Source organism: Candoia aspera, chromosome 1 (genome assembly GCF_035149785.1).
Source record: "Candoia aspera isolate rCanAsp1 chromosome 1, rCanAsp1.hap2, whole genome shotgun sequence".
Classification (NCBI taxonomy): Eukaryota; Metazoa; Chordata; class Lepidosauria; order Squamata; family Boidae; genus Candoia; species Candoia aspera.
Genome location: NC_086153.1, coordinates 47,361,346 through 47,389,332, shown reverse-complemented (window position 1 = coordinate 47,389,332; position 27,987 = coordinate 47,361,346). Strand labels below are relative to the sequence as shown.

The following is a 27,987-nucleotide window of genomic DNA, read 5'->3' as shown; positions in this document are numbered from 1 at the left end:
TGAAAATGGATATATAGTAAAAAGGAATATTAATATTTTTTAAATATTCACAATTCATACAGTTTCCTAGCTCTTTGTGCATGTAGGGAAGCTCAGGTACATTGCTGGAAACCTCATTCATACACATTATTACTTAAATTCTAAAAGAACAGAAACAGAATCATAGAAATGCAGCATATCCATAAACAACATTGTTTGCAATGCCTTAGCTTGAAAGAAAGTTTGAGCACAAGTATATTTGTTACTAAGTGAATACTATTTACTTTTAAGTAAGTTTTCAGCCTTGATGAGATCCAATCTAGCATTTCAAACAATGTAGTATTATATTTAAGAACATAGCAAATGATCCATAAAGCCATTAACTGAATATTAATCTTCCTCATTACAGACTGTCATTTTCTTCATCTACATGGAAGCATTATTCCTCCTTGTCATCTTCAGTTTATACAGCAAGGGGATGCCTATCATCTTTATAATCACCAACCTGCTGGCAATACATGGCATTCAAAACCGCAGTCTGAAATGATACAGTCCACTTTATACTTTGGGACTCCACTACCTCAGTCTCCTACATAAGTTGACCAGCTCCCAGAACTGAGGGTTAACTTATATAGGCGAGAATTTACAGACTCTCATTAAGTCTTAAAAGCTTATTATGTGTCCTAAATCTAGGTATACTACTGAGGGAACCGACTGAGGAACCTCTCCAGTGAAATCACAGAAAGACTTGTATTATTTTGTTTTGTGTAGCAGAACTGCTGTTATTAATTTGCAAAAGAAAGACCACAAATACATATGGGAATGCTAATGCAAAACTTGTCCTCCATTCCATATGCCTAACCCTCATGGACAACTCCTTTCAAGGAAGGAAAATGGGGTTTTCTTACAAAACAGCACCCATGAACATCACTTAGCAGCATTCAAGAACATTCAAAATACAGGGGAAAAGATTGAAAATACACACACACATATTCGTGCCCAAATATAGTTCATTAAGTAATAGAGAACTGACTACAATTCTTAAAATATCATTATGTTTAAAGCAGATAATATGCTTTACAAGTACTTTCTAACTCATATTCAGGGCTATTACCAGAGAAACCACAGGTTTGATGTTTTTCACACATTTTAATTACTTTTTATCTTTTTTGTCCTGTTATTGCAAACCACTTGAACATAACATTTCATGAGAAAGTGAGGTACAATCTGGATGAAGAAAGCTAATATAAATTAAGGCTGCCTGTAAGTATGCAATTTATTACCAACATTCCTTCTGACTTGTCGACTTAAAACAAAGTGTGGATTCTTCTTATATGGAGGACAGTCCCAAAGGCTGAACTACATTAATTTGTGAATTTAAAAAAAGGAAGAAATGGCTTGATGAGGACTGAACATCTTCACAAATCTTCAGGAGTTCCTTAAAGGGGAAGAGGGGTCAGCAAAAACAAACAAACAAACAAATAATTGAGAAGCTTTAGCCTGTAACAATTTTTATTATCCAAGTGGAATTTCAGAAAGAATTAGAAAATTAATTTTCCCCTATTCCATCCTATTACAGAGCAGTAATGGCTAGGAACTGAGACAAAGTTTCAAAAGGTAGAAAACACTGCTAACTTTTTTTCCTAACTTTTCCACCTGATAAACGCAGAAAGCCACTGCAAAAAGCTTGTTCCACTATGGTTGGATCTCCAAAAACAGCACATGTATTGGGAACAAGAGTACCCCAAGTTTGCTGCAGGTTGCTTTTGGTAAATGTCAACATGTTCCTTTTCCATTTTATTCCAGCATGTACCTAGTTAAACTTATCCCACAACATGTAACAAGTAGTATTAGTACTGTGAAGCTAAAAATTCAATGGATTTTGGAAATGCAAGGCTGAAGCTAAGATCCTACAGCTAAGTTATTATTTCAGCCTAGGCCTCTTATGTCGATCCTTTTATATCCTGGATCCTTTTGCTACACAATTCTGTATAACTAGATAGATGGTGTCTCCTTCAGGTCACACGTACTTGTGACAAAATAGACAGATTACCTCTGGTAATTAAGCAAATATTTATTTATTTATTTTATTTATTTATTTTCTATCCCACCTTTATTATTTTATAAATAACTCAAGGCAGCAAACATACCTAATACTCCTTTCTCCTCCTCTTTTCCCCACAATAACAACCCTGTCAGGTGAGTTGGGCTGAGAGAGAGGGACTGGCCCAGGGTCACCCAGCCAGCTTTCAGGCCCAAGGCGGGACTAGAACTCTCAGTCTCCTGGTTTCCAGCCCAGCACCTTAACCACTATGCCAAACTGGCTCTTCACTGTCATGTAGGGAAACTGGTTTTTCATTAAGCAGATCAGTATTATAAGGCTGGAAAGAACCCTATGGGAATTTTAACTTCAGTCTCTGCTATGGCTGGGTCCCCCTTCACACATGCATATCTACAAATTAAGTTAAAATTAAGCAGTCCACAGGAGGGGAGGGGCACTGAGGAATCCTTCAAAGCTTATACAGAGACTTCTACGGCAGAAGAGATTTTGCCCAGTTTTTTCTATAAAAACAGGCTCAACAGACTCAGTTGAACTATTCAGTTCAACAGATTATTCCTCTGCATGCTCACCCTACACCATTCCCCCATCCCCACTGAAGAGCTGCCTTGAACTAATCTGATTGTTTAAAGTAAGATGAAAGACTTGGTGGCCATTTTGTTATCCAAATGTGGATCTGAAATTTTAACATTTCTCCATGAGAGCAGTCTCACGACAATCACACAAGAGTTGTGAGGGACTTTTTTTTCTTAGATTTTTTATCCCGCCTTTATTATTTTTATAAATAACTCAAGGCAGCGAACATACCTAATACTCCTTCCTCCTCCTCCTATTTTCCCCACAACAACAACCCTGTGACGTGGGTTGGGCTGAGAGTGACTGGCCCAAAGTCACCCAGTGGCTTTCATGCCTAAGGCGGTGTCATGAGTACTGATGGCGAGCAGGAGGGGGCCCCTATCCAGGGGGGAAAACGTGTGCGTAGTACTGAGGAGTTAAGCAGCCATTCAAAGAGACACAGATCAGACCCGCCTTCACTTTTGGGGTTTATCTGTCTGGGTTTTTCCCATGCTTCTTCAGTTTGTTAGGATTCTGTTTAATGTAGCAGTAATAAACACTAGAGACCTACTCCTCGTCTCAGCGTGATTTCTGACTGTTAGGACAGGCGGCACTAGAACTCTCCGTCTCCCAGTTTCTAGCCTGGAGCCTTAACCACTGCAGAGAAGATGCCCAGAGAAGGAAAAAAAAGGGTCCTGGGGAGGTTCATTTTATTATTTTGTTTATTATTTTGTTGCTGTTACTGAGGTAGAGTAAAACCAAGATTTGTCACAAGCTCTCCGGCCTGGAGTTCAATAAATATTATATTTATATTTTAATTGTATTTTAATTGTAATGGTTTCATATTTTAATCTTGTTTTATTGTAAGCCACCCAGAGTCCCCCTGTTGGGGAGAGATGGGCGGTGAATAAATTTATAAATAAATATAAATAAATAAATAAATAAACAAGTACAGCAGCTCCAGTGCTACAAATGCCTTACTAGTGCTATCTGCTTAAAAAAAAACCCTCCATGTAAAAAACCATAGCATTAGACAGTTTCAGTATTCAGAGATGACCATCAAGACATTTTTTATCACATCCCTCCAGAATGCCTTCTCCAACATCTGGTTTCCTCCAAATTTGACCTTGCTATCATTTCAGTTTATCTCAGATTATGTGTTTCTGCATAGTTTGCATACTGAGTGCAGCATAAACTCAATCTGATCAGGGCCAAAGCATTGTTCTGACACTTCCTCTTCTTCTCCCACAGCTGTAGTCAATCAGGCCCCATTGGTGTCAGTGAATCTTTTGTTTGGCAATGCTATTTTCAGGAACACGGGGCAAAATCTAGATTGGACTGCAGCAAGAGCAGAACTAACACTCCTGGCTTACCACACCAGGATCCCAATCTGAGACAATCCCCTGTCTCTAATTACTTGCTTAATACACACATAATCTGTACTCAAGATAACTGATTGTCTGATCCTCACAAATAAAACCTAAGGATTACATCCATCTTCTTTAAATATGGTTACAGAAATCTCTATCAATTTACTTGTACTTAATCTCACTAACAAGGAAAAAATTAAACTAAAAACCGTTTTCCTTAGCTACATATAAAGATGCTAATGCTGATCTTGGCTGTGGTATTCTTTCTTAACTGAAAATGGATAAATATGTAACATTTTTGAAGAACCAGATAGAAGACTACGGGATATTTTCCTTCACTATGATTTCAGCCCTTTATTCCATACATGCACATATTTACTTAACTGGCATAATCCATTTTCTGGTACTGTTAGTCCAAAAGAAATTCAGTCAGTTTTGAAGGAGACACACATATGTCCATATGCATACACAAACAACACAAGAAAATTAAATTATTTTAGAAATAAAAAGAACCTACACCAAATATTGAGCCATCTTCTGATGAGGATCTACAGTAAAGGCTAGAAATTTTTTCTGCTCTCATCAGATATTCTGAAGTCTTCCTCTTCACTGCTTCACGACGGGTTGGACTTGATTCTCCTGTATAATATAAAAGAATATAATTATAAGCCTGAAACCTCTGCAACAATTTCTTTTTCAGTTGTAGTCTGGGAAATCTCAGGACACAAATCGCTTTCTGGAAAGGTGGTCACAGTAGGAATTTTTATGCATTGTTGCTCCTATCACCAAATGGTTGTCACAGGATGTTCATCAAAAAACGACTACTGTAGTAAGGTATTACGTCACTAAACACCCATGTGCAAAAAGGCAAACTGGTGAGACTAAAAGACAATAGAAGATGGAATTAGGTTGAAGCCTCAGAACACAAAACATCTTTTGAATCCAATCCAGTCTAATCCTAGAGAAACAACTTTTTAAAAAGGCAAACTGCTGTGGCTAAAATAAAACTAATTTGCCCAAGTGAGAAATTTATGAAAGAACATTATCTGAATGCCAAAAACACAAAATCAAGCTACTGAACCCACTTTTTTCTGCAACAGAATCCTATTTCTCAGAAAGGAAACAGAAAGTCTTTCACCCTCCATTCCAATCATGCAACATCTGTTTATCTCAGCCTTCATTTCTTTTTTCCAGATAGTTGTCCCAGATTCCCTCACATGATCCACTGCAATATGTAGCCCTTCCAACCCTAGACTCTGTCTCTCCACTTCCTCTTCCCACCTTACTGGCTTGCCTCCAGCTATTGCAATTCATTTTCTCTCTCTGTCTCTCTCAATGTTAGTATAAACATATCCCCATGAGATAAATGAGAAACGTTTCCCAGTATTTCTGTAAGATCTTGCCTGTAATATGTAAAAACTATCACAGCAAACACACACTCCCATACAAGAACACAGTTGCAAAAAATGTAGCTCCCTAGCATTTGGTGAGGGGGAGGCACCCCTCTCCCCCACACAGATATGGCCAATAAAAAGTACCTTTTCATTTTTTAGGGTTTTATGAGGTTCTAAGGGCAAAACTTTGCTGATTCCTAAGGCACCCTTTTTTATCTTAAAATGTATAGACATTCATACACAGAAAGACACAAAAATATACTACAAAGTCTAGCGATTGCCTACATATATACAGCATGTTATTTATTTATTTACTTACTTATTTATTCGATCTGTATAGCCGCCCATCTCAAACCAGTGATTCTGGGCGGCGAACAATCATAAAAACAGTTAAAACACAATACAATAAAGAAATTAAATACAAATAGCAGCCAAGAGATATTATAATCTGTCAGTATCAATATAGCAAGGAAACACACACACTTCACACACTCAGGACCCCAGGCCCGGGCACAAAGCCAGGTCTTCAAGGCCTTCCAAAAGGCCAAAGAGTCAGGGCCATCCATAACATCCATGTTATGATAGTACCAAAATAAACTAGTGAATTTCTATCCCCTTTTGTTCCTCTTTTCTACTTTTCTCAGATACTCACTTATTGGATTTAGAATTGTCTGAATTTTCAAGATTTGCCAAATTTTAGATTTTCAGTTTACTATCAATTACATGTAATGAATGTTATTTATAATTAATTAATTACTTAATGTAAATATTTGAATGCGGGATTAGACATGCCTTTGACCTGATCCACAATGTAAATATTTTTAATTTGCTATTTTCAATATTTCTTGTTTCTCATGAAATGAAAGAAACTACAATTAATTTTGACCCTGTAATAATTCACATCCCTGCTAAAGAAATACCTCTAATTGTATTGCTAAGAAGACATTAAATGCTGAAGTTGCAATTAATGATTTTCAGATATTCAAATTCACATTGCCTTCAAGTGTCATGAGATTTTCAATAGAGTATGAAGTCACACTACTTCTGAATAATCCTTGAGATTTTTATGCTTTGAGAGTCTTCTAGACATTAAAAAACACATCAGGAATTTAAGTGTTAGGTATATTAAAGCTTTTAATTAGTCTTTATAGCACAATCAGGCAAGGTCATCTTTCTTCAAACAAAATATTCATTTCTATTAGGTGTCTTCCTTGATACCAGCAGATATTTGTGTTTCATTTGACGAAGATCAAAGGGTTTTTACCTGAATCCGACTTTTATAAATAAGGCAATGTTGATTTATTTTTTTTGCAAAAGATCCTCCTCTGAAGAAAGATATAAAAAGTGTGATAATGCTGATGACAGAGACCTTCAAATAAAAACCCTTCGAGATTCCTCCTGTTTCTCTCTCTCTCCCCATTTGCTATACAGCAGCTGTGCCTCGCACAAATTCACATGAATGAAAATATTTAGGCGAGAAACCACCCCCTTAGCTTGTTTTCCATATGACTTTCCTGTAATTATTTTGTAATCTGTTCGCACAACAATATATAAAAACATCTGCAAAAACAGGTAATTAATGTGTCAAGCTAAACTAATGCATTTTTATGGTGGCCATGCTTCGTCAACTGTAATTATAACTCTTTTTAAGCAAATGATGATGTGTTTGTTGCAATGTGAAAGTGGTTATTTTAGATGCTCTGTTCACCATTCCTGCAAACAGAATATTAAAAAAGAAAAGATGAAAAATAACTATACAGCTACCAAGCAACACATACAGGCTTCTAGCCATTTTTAGCTATTTGCTGCTTCCATTGCAAATCATCCTGTATGTTAAAGAGAAGGAATATTTTCTTTTATTTGCATCAGCAACCCTGATTGGGTTTGTATTTGCTGCAACTATGCTGGTACAACACTTAGGTTCTCACAGTGTGGGGAGGATAAATATATGTTCCTACCCTGGCACCCGAGCCAGCTCCAAGTTTGAAAAGCCCCATGGGCTTCCCATTGTCAGTGGGTACTGAGGAATATAGATGATGATGACGACGACGACGATGATGATGGCAAAAGAGCTCTGAACAGCTGGGGCTAGTTGCCATTTCTAAAAATATAAGAAAGGCTTTGTGGATCAGGTCAAAGGCATGTCTAATCCCGCATTCTGTGTCCCATAGTGGTCAACCAGATGTATTTGAGAAACTTACAAGAAGATACAGAACAGTTATAATTCTCTTCCGTGTTTTTTCCCAGCAGCTGGTTTTCCAGGCTTGCTGCCTATGATTCTGAAATTATAGTCATTAAGCCTAGTAGCCACTGATAATCTGATCCTCCATGAATCTGTCTAATTCTCTTTTAAAAATGTCTAAATTAGTGACCATCATCATGCCTAAAGTTAGCAAATACCAGTTTAACTGTGTCATATAAAAAGAAAATAATTCAGATTTGTATCATTTTGAACCTCTCCCATTTTCTTTTAATTGATTTAATGCACTTCCTATGTGGCTCAGAAGGAATTATTGAAGCTCAGATGTTTTTATTATTGCTTTTATTGTAAACTGCCCAGAGTCCCCCATCAGGGGAGATGGGCGGTAATATAAATTTAATAAATAAATAAAATTAATAATAAAATAAAATTATGAAGTTTACTTTGTTCAGATTATCTCTAGTTTAGCTTATTGTCCAAACTGTAAACTATGGTTGGTTATAATTATGGTTAATCAAAATAAAACAAACTCATAAACTCTTAAACAAAGTTGGCTTGTTTCCATTAATCCAAGTTAAGAGTTATATTGTTCCTCCAAGGTCAGACAGCACAGCAAGCTGCAATTAATCTATAATGTAAAATAATTTTTTTTTTGCTTGTTGCTGTGCTGAAGAAGATGGGGATAGCATGCAAGTATAAAGCTTGTCTAGATTTGTTCTGGTAACATTAACTATGGATTAACATTATGTATGAACATGCCTAATAAATTATAAATAATAATAATATCATTAATAAAAATATTAATAATAATATACTATCCACAAATGAAAACGTAGCAAAAAAAGGGGGGGTTAAATTAAAACATAGCATCGTGTGTTAAATTCACATTGTTTTGTATAAAGATATGCTACTTTTTAACCAAACTGAACCCAGCATAAGCATTACTAAAAGTTAATACAGACGTATAAAATTATTTGTTTGACTGGTTTATATCCCAGTTAAATATTTAGAGCAGCTAACACTAAAGTATAGAATAAAAAAAAGTCACTAAACCCCAAATTTATGTTACTAACTGAATCTGTAAAAGTGGCACAAGCAAACTTTCTACAACTGGGGTCATGCTTATTAAAATCAGGGTCCAAGTGCTATAGGCAGCATAGATAAGGGTGCAGTGGCCTTGCTGGGTGAGGGGCTGAAATGTGCAGCCCATTTGATGAAACGGTAGGTTTAAGGATCAAATGGGGATTTAATTCACCCATTTGCATTGTATTTTAGCAAAACACAGGAAAAACTGTGCCACCAAACATGAACATTTTTGCTCCTAAATTTCAGCAGTACAAATAGCGATACTTCGCAGGTTGCAAGACAGGGTTAAGTGGAGTCGTTGTAGGTGCAGATCACCCACCTTGATCTGGTGTAATACCCATACATCTCAGAAAGATAATAATTTTACTTTTAGACAAGCTAATGAATATCCATTGTGATATTTTATCTGGCAATATAGCTTTAAGTTGTCAGACAGAATATGTCAACAATACATTCTTGCCACATTCATATACTTAGTCCATAATATATTATTTATGGAGTAGCTTAAAAAATTTAAGAGATGTGTAAACCTAAATATGAAATTCTCACTTATTTAGAATTGTTAATATATATTTTACAACCACTGTCAATTTAATGCTTTGCACCTTCATCCTACCAATGGAAGTAAGGGATATTAATTTTTAAAGTTATTATTCAGCCAGGAAAAAAAAGCAACAATTGAAACGTAAATGAGATTTTTTTTTGGTGTGTATGTGTCAAACAACTTGCCTTAGTAGGTTTCAAAGCCAAGAGAAAATCCGTTTGCTTTATCAGTGAAGGTCTCTGCTTGTTAATTTCACAGAAGCAGCTTCAGGGCTCAGCAATGGCAAGTATGGGACCAGGAACCCTCGGTGTAGGAGTTCATTAATGCAGGAGGGGCCAAGGTTAATTTGACCATCAATAAGAGTCAGTGATGTAATAAAGAGTAGGGGACTGTTGTTTATCTAAGCAGGGGACACAAAATATTTTATCTTGTCTTTCTTTTATTTCATTCATTTTATTTTATTTTATTTTACCTTTACCTTATCTTTATACTACTCCAATCTAAAAGACTCAGGGCCATGTACAAGATCATAATATAATTTATGATAATACACACACACACACACACATTAAAAACTCTAAAACCAAAACCAAAAACTAGACAAACGCCCACAATTCCTTACAAATGGCCAAAGGCCCACTGAAACAAACATCTTTGTGCCCTTTAAAATGTCAGGAGAAAAACAGCAAGGTATACCCCATTGTGTGGAGGCCACTACTGAAGGGGCCTTTCTTCTGGTCCACACCCCTGCTATCGGGGTGGGTCTTTAAGCAGGCCCTCTCTGTTTGATTGGACATGAGAGGCAGAATCATACTAAGTAAAGCAGTCCCTGATACAACCTGGTGTCATGCCATATATAGCTTTATAGATGATAACCAGCACTTTGAACTGGGCTCAGAAGTTGGCTGGCAACCCGTGGTAGCCTTGACTTCTTTTACATTCCCCTGCAGAGATTGCTGCTGTAGCCAGACCTTCAGTCTTGGGGAAAAAATAATCACAGTCTGTTGCAGACAGCATTTGTCTAGGGTAGCATGATGGGGGGGAGTTGTAGCAGTGGTGGAAGTGGACTTCAGGCAAATATAGCAGATACATTAGGGTGACTATTAGGTGGCATCAAAGAAATACAGAAAATTCTTGCTGTTTGCTGCAAATCTAACAGTTGCATGGATTTTTGCAACTTGTTTGGTAGCCCTAGTCTGCCAACATCCCCCAAGAGGTTACCTCAAGCTGGTGCTGCTGCCAGTCTTTCCCTAGAAGTGGCTTGGGTGCAAGCTCTAGGCACCAGAACAAGTCTGCTTCCTTGAATGTAGCCAGTAGTTCTTCAACTGAAGACTAGCAAAGAGATGGGGAATCTACCTGAGAAGTCTGCCTTGAGATCCAGAGAGCTCTGTGCATTGCCCTGATTATGAATGAATGTGATCCAGAGGAAAAAAAAAACTATTCTCTTAGATGACATGTCTGAGTGTATGGGAGCAAGGAAAGAGAGAAGAGAAAAAGTGTTTGGGCCATTCAGAGACATAGTAATAATACTTTTTAAAAAAAAGTGCTTTTACCCAGGTATGGTACAAATTAGAATAACAAAGTAATTTCAGTATTGCATCCTATAAAATTACTTCACAACTTAATAGCCAGACCAGTAAACAAATATTAGCAAATAAGACTATCCAAATGCAACAACCATACATATTTAAAACAACACCCCAGTATGGATAAGCATGCATACATCTATAATTCAAATAAAACATTTATCTATCTATCTATCTATCTATCTATCTATCTATCTATCTATCTATCTATCTATCTATCTATACACACACACACACACACACAAACACGGATGCCAATCAATCACACGCTGCAATCACACTATGATCAGGAGGTTGGTAATCTGGCAATCCACTCACTCCAACCTCCTATCCTATAAATACTAGTGACAAAGAAAAAACGATGAAAAGAAGCCGTAAGTACTGCGAGAATGTTGTAGAAGATGATGGTATAATTGAAAAAACATTAAAATGGGGGTGTGGTTTGCTTATGGCGTGGTTATTTAACTTCTTTAACATGTCTGAATGAATACATATGTTTAAAATTACAGGGGCTTGCTTTATTAAATGTTCCTGAAAAGTTATTTATCTAAAAGACTAAGTGAGATGACAATGTGCTAAATGTGGGAAATGTAGCATGGCTTTATGGCAGGGGGGAATGTACAGAACCAGCTTTTTTGCTTTTCAACATGTCATTAAATAATTTATGAAACTGAGAAGGTTTAATGATTGGAATGAACGTACAATGTTTTGTGCAAATATGGAGGTTGGCTGCTGAATGCAATAAGAACAGTATATGGTGGAAATAAAGCATGCATTGATGAAAATAACTGAAATGCTTACTGAATGGTTCAACACCGAGCAGGAAGTAAAACGTGGATGTCCCTTTGGGTGTTTAAAATGTTTAATGGCAAGTGGAAGGCTTGTGGTGATGTTAGAGGTGTGTTGATTGGGGAGTTGAATATACTGCATGTGTACTTTTCCATGCAGATGATGCTGTGTTGTTGGCTGAGAACACAAATGATTTGCACCAAGTGTTAGACTGCATGATGCAAGAAGTATGCATTTGTAAATTAATGTATCAAAGGCCAAGGCAGTTGTGTTTGACAGGAAAAATGGACTGAATACAAGTTATACAGAAATGACAAAAAAAACTTGAATAAGTGGATGAATTTGTGTACTTTGGTAGAATGTTTACTAAAGATGGATGGAGAAATTCTAAGACATGCTAATGCTGGCAGAAAGGTAGTAGCCAAAATGTGGACTGCTCTGAAGAATGAATGTTGTCAAAAGAAGCTAAAATTGCTATGTATAACAGCAGACGTCTGTCCAATACATTATATGAAGAGAAGAGTTTGGTATGTCAGGAGAAACACAGAAGTAACTTGAATACAGTGGGAATGGGGTACTTAAGTGTGTATGGCAAACAAAAAGCTATAGGACCAAGAATAAACAGCTACTGAATGAATGTGGATTAAATGCAATGTGAGTGACCACTGTGAAAGAAATACATTGAAATGGTTGGTCATACAGAGAGAATGCTTCAGCAAAGGATCGTTACCTTGTCGTGGTGCTGGAGCTTGAGCACCTCAATGATGCCATGAGCTAAACCCTGAAGGGCCACCCAAGACGGGAAGGTCATGACAGAGAGGTCAGACTACATGCGATCCCTGGGGAACGTAATGGCAACCCACCCCAGTATCCTTGCCGTGAAAACTAAATGGATCAGTACAACCAGAGATATGTCGGTATACCATCGGAAGATGAGACCCCCAGGTCGGAAGATGGTGAAAATGCTACTGGGGAGGAACAGAGGATGAGTTCAACTAGCCCCAGACGTGATGACACAGCTAGCTCAAAGCCGAAAGGACGGCTAGCAGCCGACGGTGCTGGTGGTGAATGGCGAATCTGATGTTCTAAGGATCAACACACCATTGGAACCTGGAATGTAAGATCTATGAGCCAGGGCAAATTGGATGTGGTTATTGGTGAGATGTCAAGATTCAAGATAGACATTTTGGGCGTCAGTGAACTGAAATGGACTGGAATGGGCCACTTCACATCAAATGACCACCAGATCTACTCCTGTGGACAAGAGGACCACAGAAGAAATGGAGTAGCCTTCATAATTAATAGGAAAGTGGCTAAAGCAGTGCTTGGATACTATCCAAAAAATCTCAATTCGAATTCAGGGCAAGCCATCTAACATCACAGTGATCCAAATATACGCCCCAACCACAGATGCTGAAGAAGCTGAAGTAGAGCGGTTCTATGAGGATCTGCAGAACCTACTGGACAACACGCCTAAAAGAGATGTTATTTTCATCACGGGAGACTGGAATGCTAAGGTGGGCAGTCAAATGACACCTGGAATTACAGGTAAGCATGGCCTGGGAGAACAAAATGAAGCAGGACATAGGCTGATAGAATTTTGTCAAGACAACTCACTCTGCATAACAAACACTCTCTTCCAACAATCTAAGAGACGGCTTTATACATGGACTTCCCCAGATGGACAACACTGAAATCAGATTGACTACATCCTTTGCAGCCAAAGGTGGCGGACATCTATACAGTTGGTAAAAACAAGACCTGGAGCTGACTGTAGTTCAGATCACGAACTTCTTCTTGCACAATTTAGGATCAGACTAAAGAGATTAGGGAAGACCCACAGATAAGACAGATATGAGCTCACTAATATTCCTAAGGAATATGCAGTGGAGGTGAAGAATAGATTTAAGGGACTGGACTTAGTAGATAGGGTCCCGGAAGAACTCTGGACAGAAGTTCGCAACATTGTTCAGGAGGTGGCAACAAAATACATCCCAAAGAAAGAGAAAACCAAGAAGGCAAAATGGCTGTCTGCTGAGACACTAGAAGTAGCCCAAGAAAGAAGGAAAGCAAAAGGCAACAGCGATAGGGGGAGATATGCCCAATTAAATGCAAAATTCCAGAGGTTAGCCAGAAGAGATAAGGAATTATTTTTAAACAAGCAATGCGCGGAAGTGGAAGAAGACAATAGAATAGGAAGGACAAGAGACCTCTTCCAGAAAATTAGAAACATTGGAGGTAAATTCCAGGCAAAAATGGGTATGATCAAAAACAAAGATGGCAAGGACCTAACAGAAGAAGAAGAGATCAAGAAAAGGTGGCAAGAATATACAGAAGACCTGTATAGGAAGGATAACAATATCAGGGATAGGTTTGACAGTGTGGTCGGTGAGCTAGAGCCAGACATCCTGAAGAGTGAGGTTGAATGGGCCTTAAGAAGCATTGCTAATAACAAGGCAGCAGGAGATGACGGCATCCCAGCTCAACTGTTCAAAATCTTGCAAGATGATGCTGTCAAGGTAATGCATGCTATATGCCGGCAAATTTGGAAAACACAAGAATGGCCATCAGATTGGAAAAAATCAACTTATATCCCCATACCAAAAAAGGGAAGCACTAAAGAATGTTCAAACTATCGAACAGTGGCACTCATTTCACATGCCAGTAAGGTAATGCTCAAGATCCTGCAAGGTAGACTTCAGCAATTCATGGAGCGAGAATTGCCAGATGTACAAGCTGGGTTTAGAAAAGGCAGAGGAACTAGGGACCAAATGGCCAATATCCACTGGATAATGGAAAAAGCCAGGGAGTTTCAGAAAAACATCTATTTCTGTTTTATTGACTATTCTAAAGCCTTTGACTGTGTGGACCATAACAAATTGTGGCAAGTTCTTAGTGGTATGGGGATACCAAGTCATCTTGTCTGCCTCCTGAAGAATCTGTATAACGACCAAGTAGCAACGGTAAGAACAGACCACAGAACAACGGACTGATTTAAGATTGGGAAAGGAGTACGGCAGGGCTCTATACTCTCACCCTACCTATTCAACTTGTACACAGAACACATCATGCGACAAGCTGGGCTTGAGGAATCCAAGGCTGGAGTTAAAATCGCTGGAAGAAACATTAACAATCTCAGATATGCAGATGATACCACTTTGATGGCTGAAAGCGAGGAGGAACTGAGGAGCCTTATGATGAAGGTGAAAGAAGAAAGTGCAAAAGCTGGCTTGCAGCTAAACCTCAAAAAAACCAAGATTATGGCAACCAGCTTGATTGATAACTGGCAAATAGAGGGAGAAAATGTAGAAGCAGTGAAAGACTTTGTATTTCTAGGTGCGAAGATTACTGCAGATGCTGACTGCAGTCAGGAAATCAGAAGACGCTTAATCCTTGGGAGAAGAGCAATGACAAATCTCAATAAAATAGTTAAGAGCAGAGACATCACACTGACAACAAAGGCCCGCATAGTTAAAGCAATGGTGTTCCCCGTACATATGGCTGCGAGAGCTGGACCATAAGGAAGGCTGAGAGAAGGAAGATAGATGCTTTTGAACTGTGGTGTTGGAGGAAAATTCTGAGAGTGCCTTGGACTGCAAGAAGATGCCAAACCAGTTCATCCTCCAAGAAATAAAGCCAGACTGCTCACTTGAGGGAACGATATTAAAGGCAAAACTGAAATACTTTGGCCACATAATGAAAAGACAGGACACCCTGGAGAAGGTGCTGATGCTAGGGAGAGTGGAAGGCAAAAGGAAGAGGGGCCGACCAAGGGGAAGGTGGATGGATGATATTCTAGAGGTGACGGACTCGTCCCTGTGGGAGCTGGGGGTGTTGACGACCGACAGGAAGCTCTGGCGTGGGCTGGTCCATGAAGTCACGAAGAGTCAGAAGCGACTAAACAAATAAACAACAACACAGAGAGAATGAAGACTGAATTGCAAAACAAATATCTCAAGGAAGAATGAGCGGCAAAAGAATATGGAAGACAGAGAAAGTCATAGTTGGATGGAATTAATGGGATCCTCAAAACGAAAGGTGAGAAGTTTAAGAACAAAAAGACAATATACGAAGCAGTGTAGGGATATAGTGGAAGCAAGAATGGTTCGCAAGAATAGAAAAATATGGAGAGGTGTATTGAATGGTGTTGGTATAAGCTAGTTTTAGCTATGTTTCCTTTTTTTCCTTATCTCGAGCCGTGGTTTTTTTTAACTATTCTTTACTCCATTTCTGTGCTTCATATAATGCTGTTTACCCCAAAAGAGTATAGCATGATGAGTATGCATGTAAGATTTCTGTCAATAATCATACAGACCGCATTCACTCATCACACTAAGTCACTAGATGTTTTATTTGGTTTTCACTCAGCATGTCCTAACAACCAGCACAAGGTTTGAACCTAACAATTATGGTTTAAAAATTACGTTTTATAACTTAGTAAAAAACATGTCAACCTAGCCAATTATGTGGATATGTGAACCATACCATAACACTACACCTGGCTCTCTCCAGATGTGTCAAACATTAACTCCCATCATTCCACAGTCAACCAAAGGCCAGAGATTACGAAAGATGTACTACTCCTTTGATACGACACACCTTGATTGGAGTGGGACTTGTTATTCTATCTAAAGCACCAACTGCTTGATTATTCTACTTATTCTATCCCCACATTAGGATAAAAAGAAGAGGTTCTCAGTACAAACTAGCCTGAAAGTAAACTAAGGAAATGCTGTCAAATAGATTATTTTAAATAGTAGAAGCACATTTGCCAATCAGATAGCACCTGTTAATATGTTTTCTACTATAGATTAAGGTTACTATGGTAACTAACCATTTTGGCCAGGTGAAGAGGTTGAATTTAATTGTCCTCTTTTCGGATGTTAATTTTTGCACCTGGGAGAAGAGCTTGCCTGGACTTGTTTTAGTTTCAGTTTCCCTTCTGTGTAGGCATGTAGAGAGTTAAGCAGCTCTCACTGAGAGCCTGTAAGAATGCAGAAGCTTTTAAATATGTTTGCTTTCTGTAAATAAAAATTATTTTTATAGAAATGCCTGGTGTGTGACTTTTCTGATCTCTCCTGGGCCACAGGCTTTCCTAACAATCTGCCAACAGTACCAAAATCAAAAAAATCAAATAACCTTTAAGTCTTACAGGATTCTTTTTAAGACAGGGATGTGCAACCTTGTTCCACCAAGTGAGGAGATGCAATTTTATTTTTACTTTTTTATTTCAGCATAGGCCATGATGAGGTGACATCATAGAGGAGGCAGGGCCAGATTTTCACATCTTGTTTGCAGAGGCTTAACACCATACAGTGTGTGTGTGTGTGTGTGTGTGTGTGTGTGTGTGTGTGTGTATTTATTTATTTATTTATTTATTTATTACTCAAATTTAGCCACCGCCCATCTCCCTCAAAAGAGGGACTTTGGGTGGTTAAATTGAGGTGGGAATTGAGCAAATATCATACAGTATATCCTTCTACCTAGAAAACATGATAAAGATACTGCTGCAAACCAGCAGTCTGGCAACAGATTTCAGGGCATAATCTTAGAGGGCCTTTATGAAATACAGAAATGGGGCTGGGGAAATTATGTGGCCTGCAGATTGCCTCTCCAGGTTTAAAGTGACAGAAAAAGTGTCACATCCACAAGATACATGGTGAAAGATAAAGCAGGAACCTCAAGAAAAAACTGTATTGGGTAAGTCTCTTAACGTGATTGCCATCTCCCATACGGAAGTGGTGTGAGACCAGGTTGAAGCTGTCATAACCTAAAGATGAAGCAGGCAGTTAAGCAGAGAAGACAAAAGCCAGGAATCTTGTCAAAAAGATCTCTTCGGGAGTTAGAGAAGAAGGAAGGAAGTAGTTAAGGGTCAAAAGAAAAATGTCACCTGAAGCAGACAAAGGAGGCTGGCCCTGAGCACACGGACCCCCCACCCCCACCCCATCAACAGTTGCCAGTCTGTTGTGAATCAGTCCTGAAGCCTGTCCACTCTTTGAGTTGTCCTGGATCCAGGCTTGGTGGCTTCTGTCACTCCAGCTCAGGGTTTCCCAAACTGTGAGGTCTACCTCCCTTGGGGAGATGCAGACAGAGACCAGAGAAGTGTGAAAAACCTTTTAGTTACATTGTTACAATAAATCCACCTTTCCCAAAGTTCCATTGTATTGTTTTCATTGTCCATTTGTCTTCATTTTGGTGTTTGGATTTTTAAGGGAGGTGTGTCCATTAAGATTACACTAAAAAGAGGTATGATGGCAGAAGGTTTAGGAACCCCTGCCCTAGCTGGTGCCTGGCAGCTTGGCTGAGAAGGATGTAGGTAAGTGGGGACATCTGTGTGTGTGTGTGAGTGTGAGAAAGAGCAAATGTTCATTTTAACTAGTAAAGTTTTGCTGCTACTTTAAATTCATTGGGTCTCTGTGTATTCCAAACGAACCTGAAGTGCCTCAGTGTTCGGTTGAAAGTGATTTCTGTGTGTTCCTAATCAGTGAGTGACCATAAAGCGAACCAGGGAGCGTGTGTCACAAGGGCTTCTACTTTTCATCTGGCATCTGTCAAGATACAAGTTAGATTAGTTTTTTGAAACTATGAGGCATTCTTATTTGGACTGCTCTTTAACAAACACAGTTAAACTGGCATGAGATAACTTTGTTATGTGTTAAGGGCTGCCTGTAGCTCTTGTTGAATTTCAGTCCCTGGGATTTTAACCAACAGAAAAAAACCTCTTCAGAAATAGGTTCTCTATTTCGATAAGAAAATAAAAATGTGTCCAAACCTCCTCTTCTTCCAGCATAAGTTCTGGAGTAAACAGGACAAGGTTATTTTCAAAGCCATGTTCCAAGGCTGCTCAGCCAGATTCCAGGAACAGTGGGAGAGAACAAGGGAGAAGAGTGGAAAGGATTCCCGTTCCCTTTGCATTCTGTTCTGGAAGAGCTTGCAGCTCAGTGCAGAGAAAGATGGCCAAGAAACAGAGTAGCATAAGAGGAACTTGTTAGACAACAAAGAGGAACCTAGCAGACGCCTGATCCTTGGAAACCAGCTTGAACAGGGAATACAACTTCAATACAGGGACTGCAGGAAAAATATTTGCATTACACATTTCCTGGAAGATATTGCAGTGCCTGGTCTTTTTAAAAAAAAATAAAAATTTTGCAATCTGCAAAGCCTGTAGCTTTTCTTCCTTTCCTACAACCACTTCAACGATAGTTTCAATCGAGATACAACTTGATGCAAGGCACTTCTATATAAGAAATAAAATGAAACCTACTGCAGGAAAATCATGAGTGTGCTTTACAAGCCATAACTGTGATCTGTATACCCCAGAACGCTCTGCAAGAAGCAGAGGTTTCCTGGTTTCCAATAAAAACATTTGCCTTCCAGCTTTGCATTAAAACACCCAAGGCGATTTATAAAAAAATAAAATAAACCAACAGTATCTATACAAAAAGCCTTACTTTTTAGAAAACATTAAGAAAATGCAAACAGCATTCCTTTCATTGGAAAGAATGCTCAAAGTCTGTCCATGGCCTCATTTCCAGCCCATCTATAAAAGTAGGGAGAGACTGATGTGGTACATAGTTCATTTGAGGACTTACTATAAAGGATCAATTAATAAAAAGGGTATTCACTAAATCAGAGGGCAATAAATGCGCCTGGAGGGGTGTATCAACCTTAGGCTGCTCTTCATGTTAATAAACTCCAGCATCAGTTTTACAGATGATCTAGATCATGTCCTTCTCTACAACTGGTGTAGCAAATTTCAGCCATAACCCATGATGTCCTATAGCAGTCTTCCCTATTCTGATGCTCTCTGGATATGCTGAAATTTTAATCCCCAGAATTTCTAGATAGCATGGGCAAGCATTAAAGGGGTTGGCATCCAAATACATAGAAGGCATCAAGTTGCTGAAGGCTGATTCATGGCATCAGTTTGAAGGAGGCACGCAGGCAGTTAGAAAACCATTCTGTAGAAATACAGAGGCCTGAATCAGATTTGACACTGAAAATTATTTTAGTTAAGATCTTTATTTGAAGTCTCATTAAGTGTACCAGAATTTCAGCCACCTGCTAGATTGGGAGGGGGAGACTTGTGGGGGGCGGGAGACATCACAGGTCCTTTTTCATGCCGTACTGGGGACTGCACTCCTGGTGAAATATTGAATTTAAGCTTAATTGAAATTAAATTATTTAAATATAGTTCATATAATTACTCTCCACTTGGTTCCGAAAACAAAAAACAAACCCCATAACACAACTTTGCTGAAAATCTGTCATTTTGCTGCCAAATCTGAGGAGCCAGGGAAGATCATGCAGCACATGGGCTCCCCACTCCTGTTACAGAATCAGAAAAAGAGGGCCAGAAGCAGGCTAGTGGTAGCATCACTGAATCTGGATACAGAAAAACTAGGTTCTTTGACTAGCCTGAAGGATTACTGTGTGTCCTTGATTAAACTATCATGACTCAGCCTAACTTACAGAGTTTGGCAATGTGAACTTTAACTTTGCTGTCAGTGAGAATCAAAAGCCCAGATGAACAGCTAGGTCTTTCCTTGGTATGAAATCAAAACCAACACTTTGACCTCTGAGCAGGGAGAGCATTCCATAATCGGGGTGCTACAGCCAAGAAATCCTGCTGTGTCTCCCTATAATGTACTACTCCCAATGGGAGGATGCAGGGAAGAGTTCTTCGGTAGCTCTTAATATTCTGACTTACAAAGGGAAAGATGCTTTCTGAAATATTGAAGTTTTAAGCAGTAGAACATCTTGTCAGAACTATTTTGAAAATCATCATTAACTTCTATTGATACAGGTATATACTAAATTCTCTCTCATTTCTATCTAGATATAAATATGAATGATTTTTTTTTTCTTTGCCTCCTTCAGAATAACCTCATCAATCTCCCAGGACAGTTCATCTCTGAATACCAGATCTTGTGAAGGCTGTAACATTTCTGGCATCCTTGTGAGCCTTCCAAAGACATCTATCTAGTCATGGAAGAAGACAAAATGCTAAACTAAAGGAACTTTGGTCTCAGATTGAAGATCGTTTTCATGCTGTTATCATGATTGCAGCATGTGTGGCTTTGTACTGAAACTGAATTAAGGGAGGTTCCATTTATGCAAGTGGTTTCAGATTCTTCGTTCTAGGTTTTCTTTTTTTCAAAAAAAGTATATCCTGTGATTTAGAATTGAGACGTATTTGATATATTAAAGGGACAGAATCGTTGTCATGACAAAATAAACAGAAATTAATCTGATTGATCCTACTTCTTACTTATTTTATTGATACATATAGCCTTTTTTTTCTAGAGCATCCCTAATGGGAAGGATTTGGGCAGCATCCCAGTCTCCAACCAAAGCTTAGTATATAATACTTTTCACCCTGAAGTGGCAGGCAGATCACTTTTCTTGGAAATGCTTATAAGTAAAAAAGTGACAAGAGTAAGCAACATCCACAAAACACAGCTACAGTTTTCAAATAACTTAGGGTAAATGTCTTTGGGTCCTGAGAGACAGTTCTGGCAATCTTCAGCTGGCTGGCTTCATGGCCAACATTTCCTGGTAGAACCTAGGCCACGATAAAAGGTTACAACTCAGGGAAATACCGTATTTCTTTGATTTTCCGTTTCTCTTGTTGGACTGTGCACAAAAGTTTAAACTAGAAAGAATGTTGGAGAGGAAAATAAAACACAGGAGTCTATCACCAAGCAGTGTCACTGTGTGATGAGGAAATCCTGATCACCGCTGGCCTCCTTTAGCAAAGGTGCAGGCAGAACATTTATTTTTGCCACAGCTTGTTTCATCAAACCATTCTCCTTCATGAAAATATGACATGTATCTATTCCTGTTTTTTTAATGACATTTTATTAAAAAGAAAATATTTGGATTTTAAAATCTGTGTCAAAACAATTTTGCTCACAATCTGACATATTCTACCAGAAATCCTACACAAAGCAGTCTTTAAAGAAAGGGGTGGTCAGGACATATTTCTCTTTCTGCACAGAGTTTGGAGAAGGAAGGGCATTTCTGTTTGTATTTGCCTGCCACAAACATCCAATATATTCCTTACAAGAGAAGCTACTGGTAATCTCTCATGTTCAGGAGGTGAGATAACCAAGGGCCCAGAAGCACCATTCTTCAGTGATAGCCCTTGCCTTATGGAACAGCCTCCCCCCAAGGCCAGGTTGGTGCCAACCCTGATGGGTATTCCAAAAGCCGGTTAAGACTGAATCGTTTTGGACAGCTTTGGGGAAAGGATGGATTGGATGCCTTTTGATTTTGGTGCGTTAGGTTGTTTACTGTTATTTTATGAAATTATGTCCTTAGTGTTAATTATCATGTTTTATTATGTTTTATGTCTCTGGATGTTAACTGCTTGAAGTTTATTTCTGACAAATAATTAAACTGATGCAGTACTGAAACTGGTGAATTGAAGCCCACCTCTTGAGGGTTTCTAGGACACACAGGCTGTGTAGACATGCACCAAGTAGAAACAGGGAACCTTCATTACACTGAGGAACTACAGGTATGTAGCATTTGAATCCAAGGTGAAAAAGGTGCTGTGATGGAATGTCTAACAGACCCTGGGAAAGCAGAGTAGGAAACAGGACAGAAAAGCATGAGAAAGAGAGCAACTCTGCCTTAATTACAGGTATACGTTGGTATACGTTGAGCAGGAGAATTGATTGTGTTACATTACCCTACTAGCAATAAAGACATTTCTAGTGATTCTTATTTCCTAAGTCTGCCGACCTGGCAAGGCTTGACAGCTGCAAAAAATCATGGGTGAAACTGTACCTGCTAGTGGATCCTTCAAAACACCACACCTTTTCAGGGGCTCACACAGTAGCCACAGAAGGAACAGGGAGGGAAGAAGGAAACAACAGGTGTGGCCATGGACCGTACTCTGTCACTACCTTTTAATGTCTCCTTGACTCAAACTCATGGTTTTCTGGGACTAATGTAACATGTGGGAATGACCTTGGGAGATAGGAGGGAGAGTCACAGACTGGCAACCAGTGTGTAAAAGATATCTCAGCCCACAGTGTGGGAAATGTTTCAGAAGGGACCCTCCCTAGTTTTCCAGAGTAAAAGAAAAAGAGGGGGAAAATACTTTCAGTCTTGCAAGATTCTATTAATGTAACAATAAATGCAGAGCTACTTGTGCTGCTTTTCTGGACTGCCTTGAAGGGCTTACAGTTAGACAGCTGACACGTGAACCTAAGAAAAGAAGTGGCTTCTTTAAGGAGCTGCCAATAGATACACTGAACATCCCCATAAAATTGACCCAAATCATATTCCCCATTTTGAATACAAATGCTGCACATCTCAATGGGGAACGTGCATCCTGCATTTATTGTCAGGTAAATATATTTTGTGCACTAGGAGGCAGCAAATAGCCAATCTCTGCTGATCTGAATGTAGTCTGACAGTAGACCATCAGGAAATAAAGATGTGGGTGACATGGGGAAATTTAAAAAAATAAAAAAAAGCAGTGGCAAATCACTTTTGCACTCACTGTTGTCTAGAAAGCACTATGGACATGTTCATGAAGTTATCAGGTACCAAGGGCTACTCAAAGGAGTCTTCATTCTTGTGTTTAGATGTATTTTATTTCTCAACTCTTAAGCAGAGACTATTTTTTATTTATTTATTTATCAAATTTGTCACCACCCATCTCCTCCAAACGGAGGGACTCTGGGCGGTTTACAACATAAAACAATAACTATATAATAAAATTCCAATATAAAATATAGACTAAAACAATTTTAAAAACTACCAAATATAATAAAATCCCGATGGCTATGGTCTCATTCAGTCCTTGTGTAGAAGGGGCACTTCAAGGCACCAGCCAACCCCAAGTATGACTATTCTCCTCCCTGCCCCAAGCCAGATGGCAGAGCCAGGTCTTCAATTCCCTCAGGAAGGCTAGGAGCAATGGGGCTAATCTCACCTCCGGGGGCAAGATGTTCCAGAGGCGAGTGCTACTGCAGAGAAGGCCCGCCTCCTGGACCCCACCAGATGGAATTCTCTTGAAGACAGGGTCCACAGCATGCCCTCTCTGCATGACCAGGTGGGGCGGGCTGATGTAATGGGGAAGAGGTGGTCCCTCAGGTAACCCAGTCCCATGCCATGTAGGGCTTTAAAGGTGATAACCAACACCTTGAAATGGACCCGGAAGCAAACTGGTATTCTGCAGCTCGCGAAGCAAAGGTGTTATATGCTCCCTTCTAGGGGTACCAAAAATAGCCAGCGGGGCCGCATTCTGGACCAGCTGAAGCTTCCGGATACTCTTCAAGGGTAGCCCCATGTAGAGCGCATTGCAATAGTCTATATGGAAGATAACAAGGGCATGAGTGACTGCCCGAAGGGCCTCGCAATCCAGGAAAGGGCGTAACTGGTGCACAACACGAAGCTGTACAAAGGCCCTTCCGCCACAGCTGCCACCTGCTCTTTGAGCAGGAGCTGTGAGTCCACGAGGACCCCCAAGTTACGCACCGGGTCTGTCTGGGGCAGTGCAACCCCATCCAGAACCAAAGATGACAAAGTCCCGGATATGGCAGAGCCCTTAACCCACAGCCATTCCGCCTTACCAGGGTTCAGCCGAAGCCTGTTGTTCCCCATGCAGACCCCCACAGCCCCTAGACACTCAAAGAGGGTGGTCACAGCATCACTTACTTCCACCACCCAACACAGATGAAAAGGATGCGTCTCCCATGTGCTCTCTGCTAGGTTGCATAGACCCTTGGGCAAGAAGGAACATCAGCAGTCTCTAATGAAAAGACCAGTAATGACAGAAGATGCTAAGAATGCCTTACCAGAGGTAGGCAAGATATAGGACAGAGCTATGAGCCTGGATAACCTAAGTAAACTATTGACTTCAGCTGCAGCAGGACAGTCTGTCCTATCACTAGAGCTGAAGTAGGAAGTAGGTTTTTATCTTTTTGCCTTAAGGAACAAAAAGTCCTGCAGTGGCCTTGAGCAACATCTTGCTCATTGCTAGCAACTTGCTTCTGTGACATGAAGGCACAGAGGACTGTTATCTAGCACAGGATGGAGGGCATACAGGCTTGGCCAGGGTTCTACTTAATTATTGGCAATGCTGATTGGGAATTTGGGGACTTGCAGGCCTAACATATCTGAAGGGTGTCAGCTTGGAGAAATCATCCTTAATGCATCAGAGCTTCTTGGTAGACAAATCCTTGCAAGGAAGATCCTCCAAAGATAAAAAGTCTAAAAATCACTTCCACCATCTTGAATGAGAGTTAAAGAATATTGAAGATGCTGTTTTAAAAAAGAGCACTCTAGCTAACTTTCTGTCCAGGAGGATACAAATGGTTATACAGTACTCAATTCTGGAAGCAACTGCAATTCAAGCATCCCAAAGCAGATTGGGAGAATGAATTTTTATGGCATTGGAGGGCAGTTTTTTCTTTTATTAAAAAAAGGAAAGTTTCTATATCTGAAAGCAAGTTCAATACACACATGTCCAAGGATCAGTCCAAGATAAATGTCTATGAAGAAGAAAAACTGTAGCTCACTAGTAGGACACATACTTTGCACCACCACCACCACCAAATACAAGGTTTAAATCTCTAATTAGTATAGACTATACCAAGCAAAGTAAAAGAACATTATGACTTGTTAAAATATGACAAATTGTTAGTGAACAAGCGGGGGCAGAGGAGGGACTATCTTATATTCAGTAGATTTCAGTTAAAGTTTGGGATATACATATTCTACATGCTTGATGCCATCATGTGGTAATAGTTTGTATCTGTACTTGTATCTTCAGCAGAAAATGATACCCTAATTTTTTAAAGACACCAGCACACAATCCTATGTAATGCTTGTGATCCCCAAACTGGGTTCAAACGGTAAAATAGCAGAATGGTTAGAAGTTAAAGGCAGAGAGTGGGGAGAAGGAGAAAGAAAAAAAAATCAAGGACAGAGGTACCAGAAGATAGTTTTCTCACAACAAAAGGCAACAAGAATGGAGAAATTCATCTGAAACCTCAGCCTTCGCTCCAGTTTTTAGCATAACTCTGGAAAATAAGCTGAGATGAGACAGTTACTGACTCAAACTCATCCAGTGAGATTCCACAGCTAACAGTGGACTTGAACCAGGGAATCTCCAGTCCTAATACAGCATCTTAACTAATACACTATATTAGCTCTCATTATTATTAAGGCAAAATTATTAATTGTAATTATATTACTACATATTGTTAAAGAGAGACAGCATGGTCCAGTAGCTTAGGTGCTGTAGTAGAACTGGACAGACTCAGGTTTCAGTCCTCCCTTAGGCAAGGAAGCAAGCTAGTTGACCTTGGTTCAGTCATTCCCTCTCAGCCTAAATCGGTGCCAAGCTCTGCAACAAGCCGGCTGATAAACAAACCCTCGTCATTGCATCATGGATTAATAACTCAGTAACTGCAAAAACTAGGTGAGTACAGTCTAAAAACAAGCATGCAGGGGAAACACTATGAAAAAGAAGAAGACCATTGGAATAACATTTCCTTAGTAGTATCTACACATTCAATATACCATTACTGTACTCTTCCAGATAATTAGCAAATACAGGCTGAAAATCTGTCCTCCAGAACGACATTCCCCCAGAGATTTGTAGGATTCCTACCTTATCAGCCTTTAAAAGAGCACTAAAAGCATGGCTATTATCCCGATCCATGGGTTAGTGTGGTTGGGTGGACCTTCCTGTCTCTTTCTGCTGGTGGAGGAAAGAGTTTGGTTGCTGTTCCCTTGGGTGATGCTCTCTATTGGGTTTTATTGTTGACTAGACAACCCGTGATCCATTGGGTCATCGTTTTAGAGATATTTCCTTACCAGATTCCTCAATTCCTTCAACAGTGGCAGAGCTTCTAATGTGCTGCCTTCACTGGAAAAGTTCTTTAAAATTCAGAGAGATATTCAGAGATGTATCTGCCTCGAAGACAGTCCATGTCATTCATATCCAAATGTACAGCACAGCCAAACATCAAGAGTTGACCACAGGAAATGTTTTATGACATTTTGTATTATGTCATAAACTGTTTTATGATCATTTTTATGTCATAAAATGTTTTATAAAATTTGCCAAATTTCAATTCCATGGATCCTGGATTTTGGACACATTCTGTAAGTTAGCCCATTTCAGGTACCTTGGTTCAAAAATTGTTGGCCTATGATGAACTGTTTTGCCCAGTTAAAGATTACAAACAAACAGACATGACAGTTTTAGTAGTATATAGATAGTATTGTTTTGCATATGTTAAGCTAACCAGAATACCCAGAGAGAGAGAGAGAGAGAGAGACAGATTTTATTTGTGAGAGTACACTAGCTTCATTCATTTATTAATGTAAAAAACTGGGTGGAAACTATTATGGCAGAATTAACTAGTTGAGAAACTTGGGACGCCCAAAAATATTACATTTCAGTTTTCAATTCATATTCAGTGGAATGGATTCTCTTATAACCTAGAGAAAAATAGGAAACTTTGTCTTGAGCACCCTCCTGTGGGCTCAGATTAGAACATCAAGAAAGTGTTCTTCACATTCACTATCTTGTAATAAATCTTGCTTTATATGATGGGAACAACACAGCTTCCCTCTAGAAGTTGGGCACTTCTCACCTTAAGTTTTACTTCTATTTCTGATTAGCTGAGGGTTATCATTATTCATACTAGAGATTTGTTATTAACCATGGTCTATGAGAAATAAACTAACTTCAACATATGGTTTATAAGGTGGTTTGTTTCTACAAACCAAAAAAGATAAACCATATTATAGGCTCAGAACTATTGCTAAGTTGTTGGAAATGAGACCTTTGAAACTCTCATTGTAATATCTAAATGCAACCATGGGGAGAAAGTAAAGCTCCTATTGAACCATACATGAACAATTTTTTTAAGGTATATCTAAAATATACATATAGTTACCAGTATACCTATTGAAGTTATGGAAGTAAACTTGTTGGCCAGAAGTTCCTTGCTCCTAGCAAGAGCCACTGAACTGATTTGAAGAAATATTTAAACCTATCAGAAGCCTCAACTGCTAAACCTGCCTAGAGAGGAATAGAGCAAAGGAAGAGAAAATAGTAGTCAGGGATCCTTCCACCCTAACTAGAGTCCCCCTTTTCCCACCACCAGTTGCTATTACCAAACACACCAGGGGGAGAATTCCTTCTGTTGTGTTCTGATCTTCAACCTGCTGAATTCTGTAACCAAGAAACCCCCTTTTCATGGATGGTTTGGATGGCTTGCTTGCTTTCTCTTTTCCTTTTGCACACTGATTTTAAGACTGTAAGCCTATAGGTAAAGGTTATCATTTCCACTCTTTATAAGCTTTTCTATTTCAATAAATAGAGAAATGTAAAGTGACCAAGGAGGGCTTTTCTTTTTCCTTTAATATCCAATTATTTAATTATAATTC

At 39.2% G+C, this 27,987-nt stretch overlaps 1 protein-coding gene across 5 annotated transcripts in view; it reads right to left on the bottom strand.

Moving 5' to 3' along the window:
• RPS6KC1 (ribosomal protein S6 kinase C1) overlaps positions 1–27,987 on the bottom strand; it is a 118,170-nt gene that overhangs the window by 53,207 nt on the left and 36,976 nt on the right. For all 5 annotated transcript variants that reach the window (XM_063303424.1, XM_063303433.1, XM_063303443.1 and 2 more), the window contains one exon: positions 4,481–4,602. In XM_063303424.1, coding sequence (XP_063159494.1) covers positions 4,481–4,602 — 122 coding nt within the window. The remainder of the gene's footprint in view (positions 1–4,480; positions 4,603–27,987) is intronic.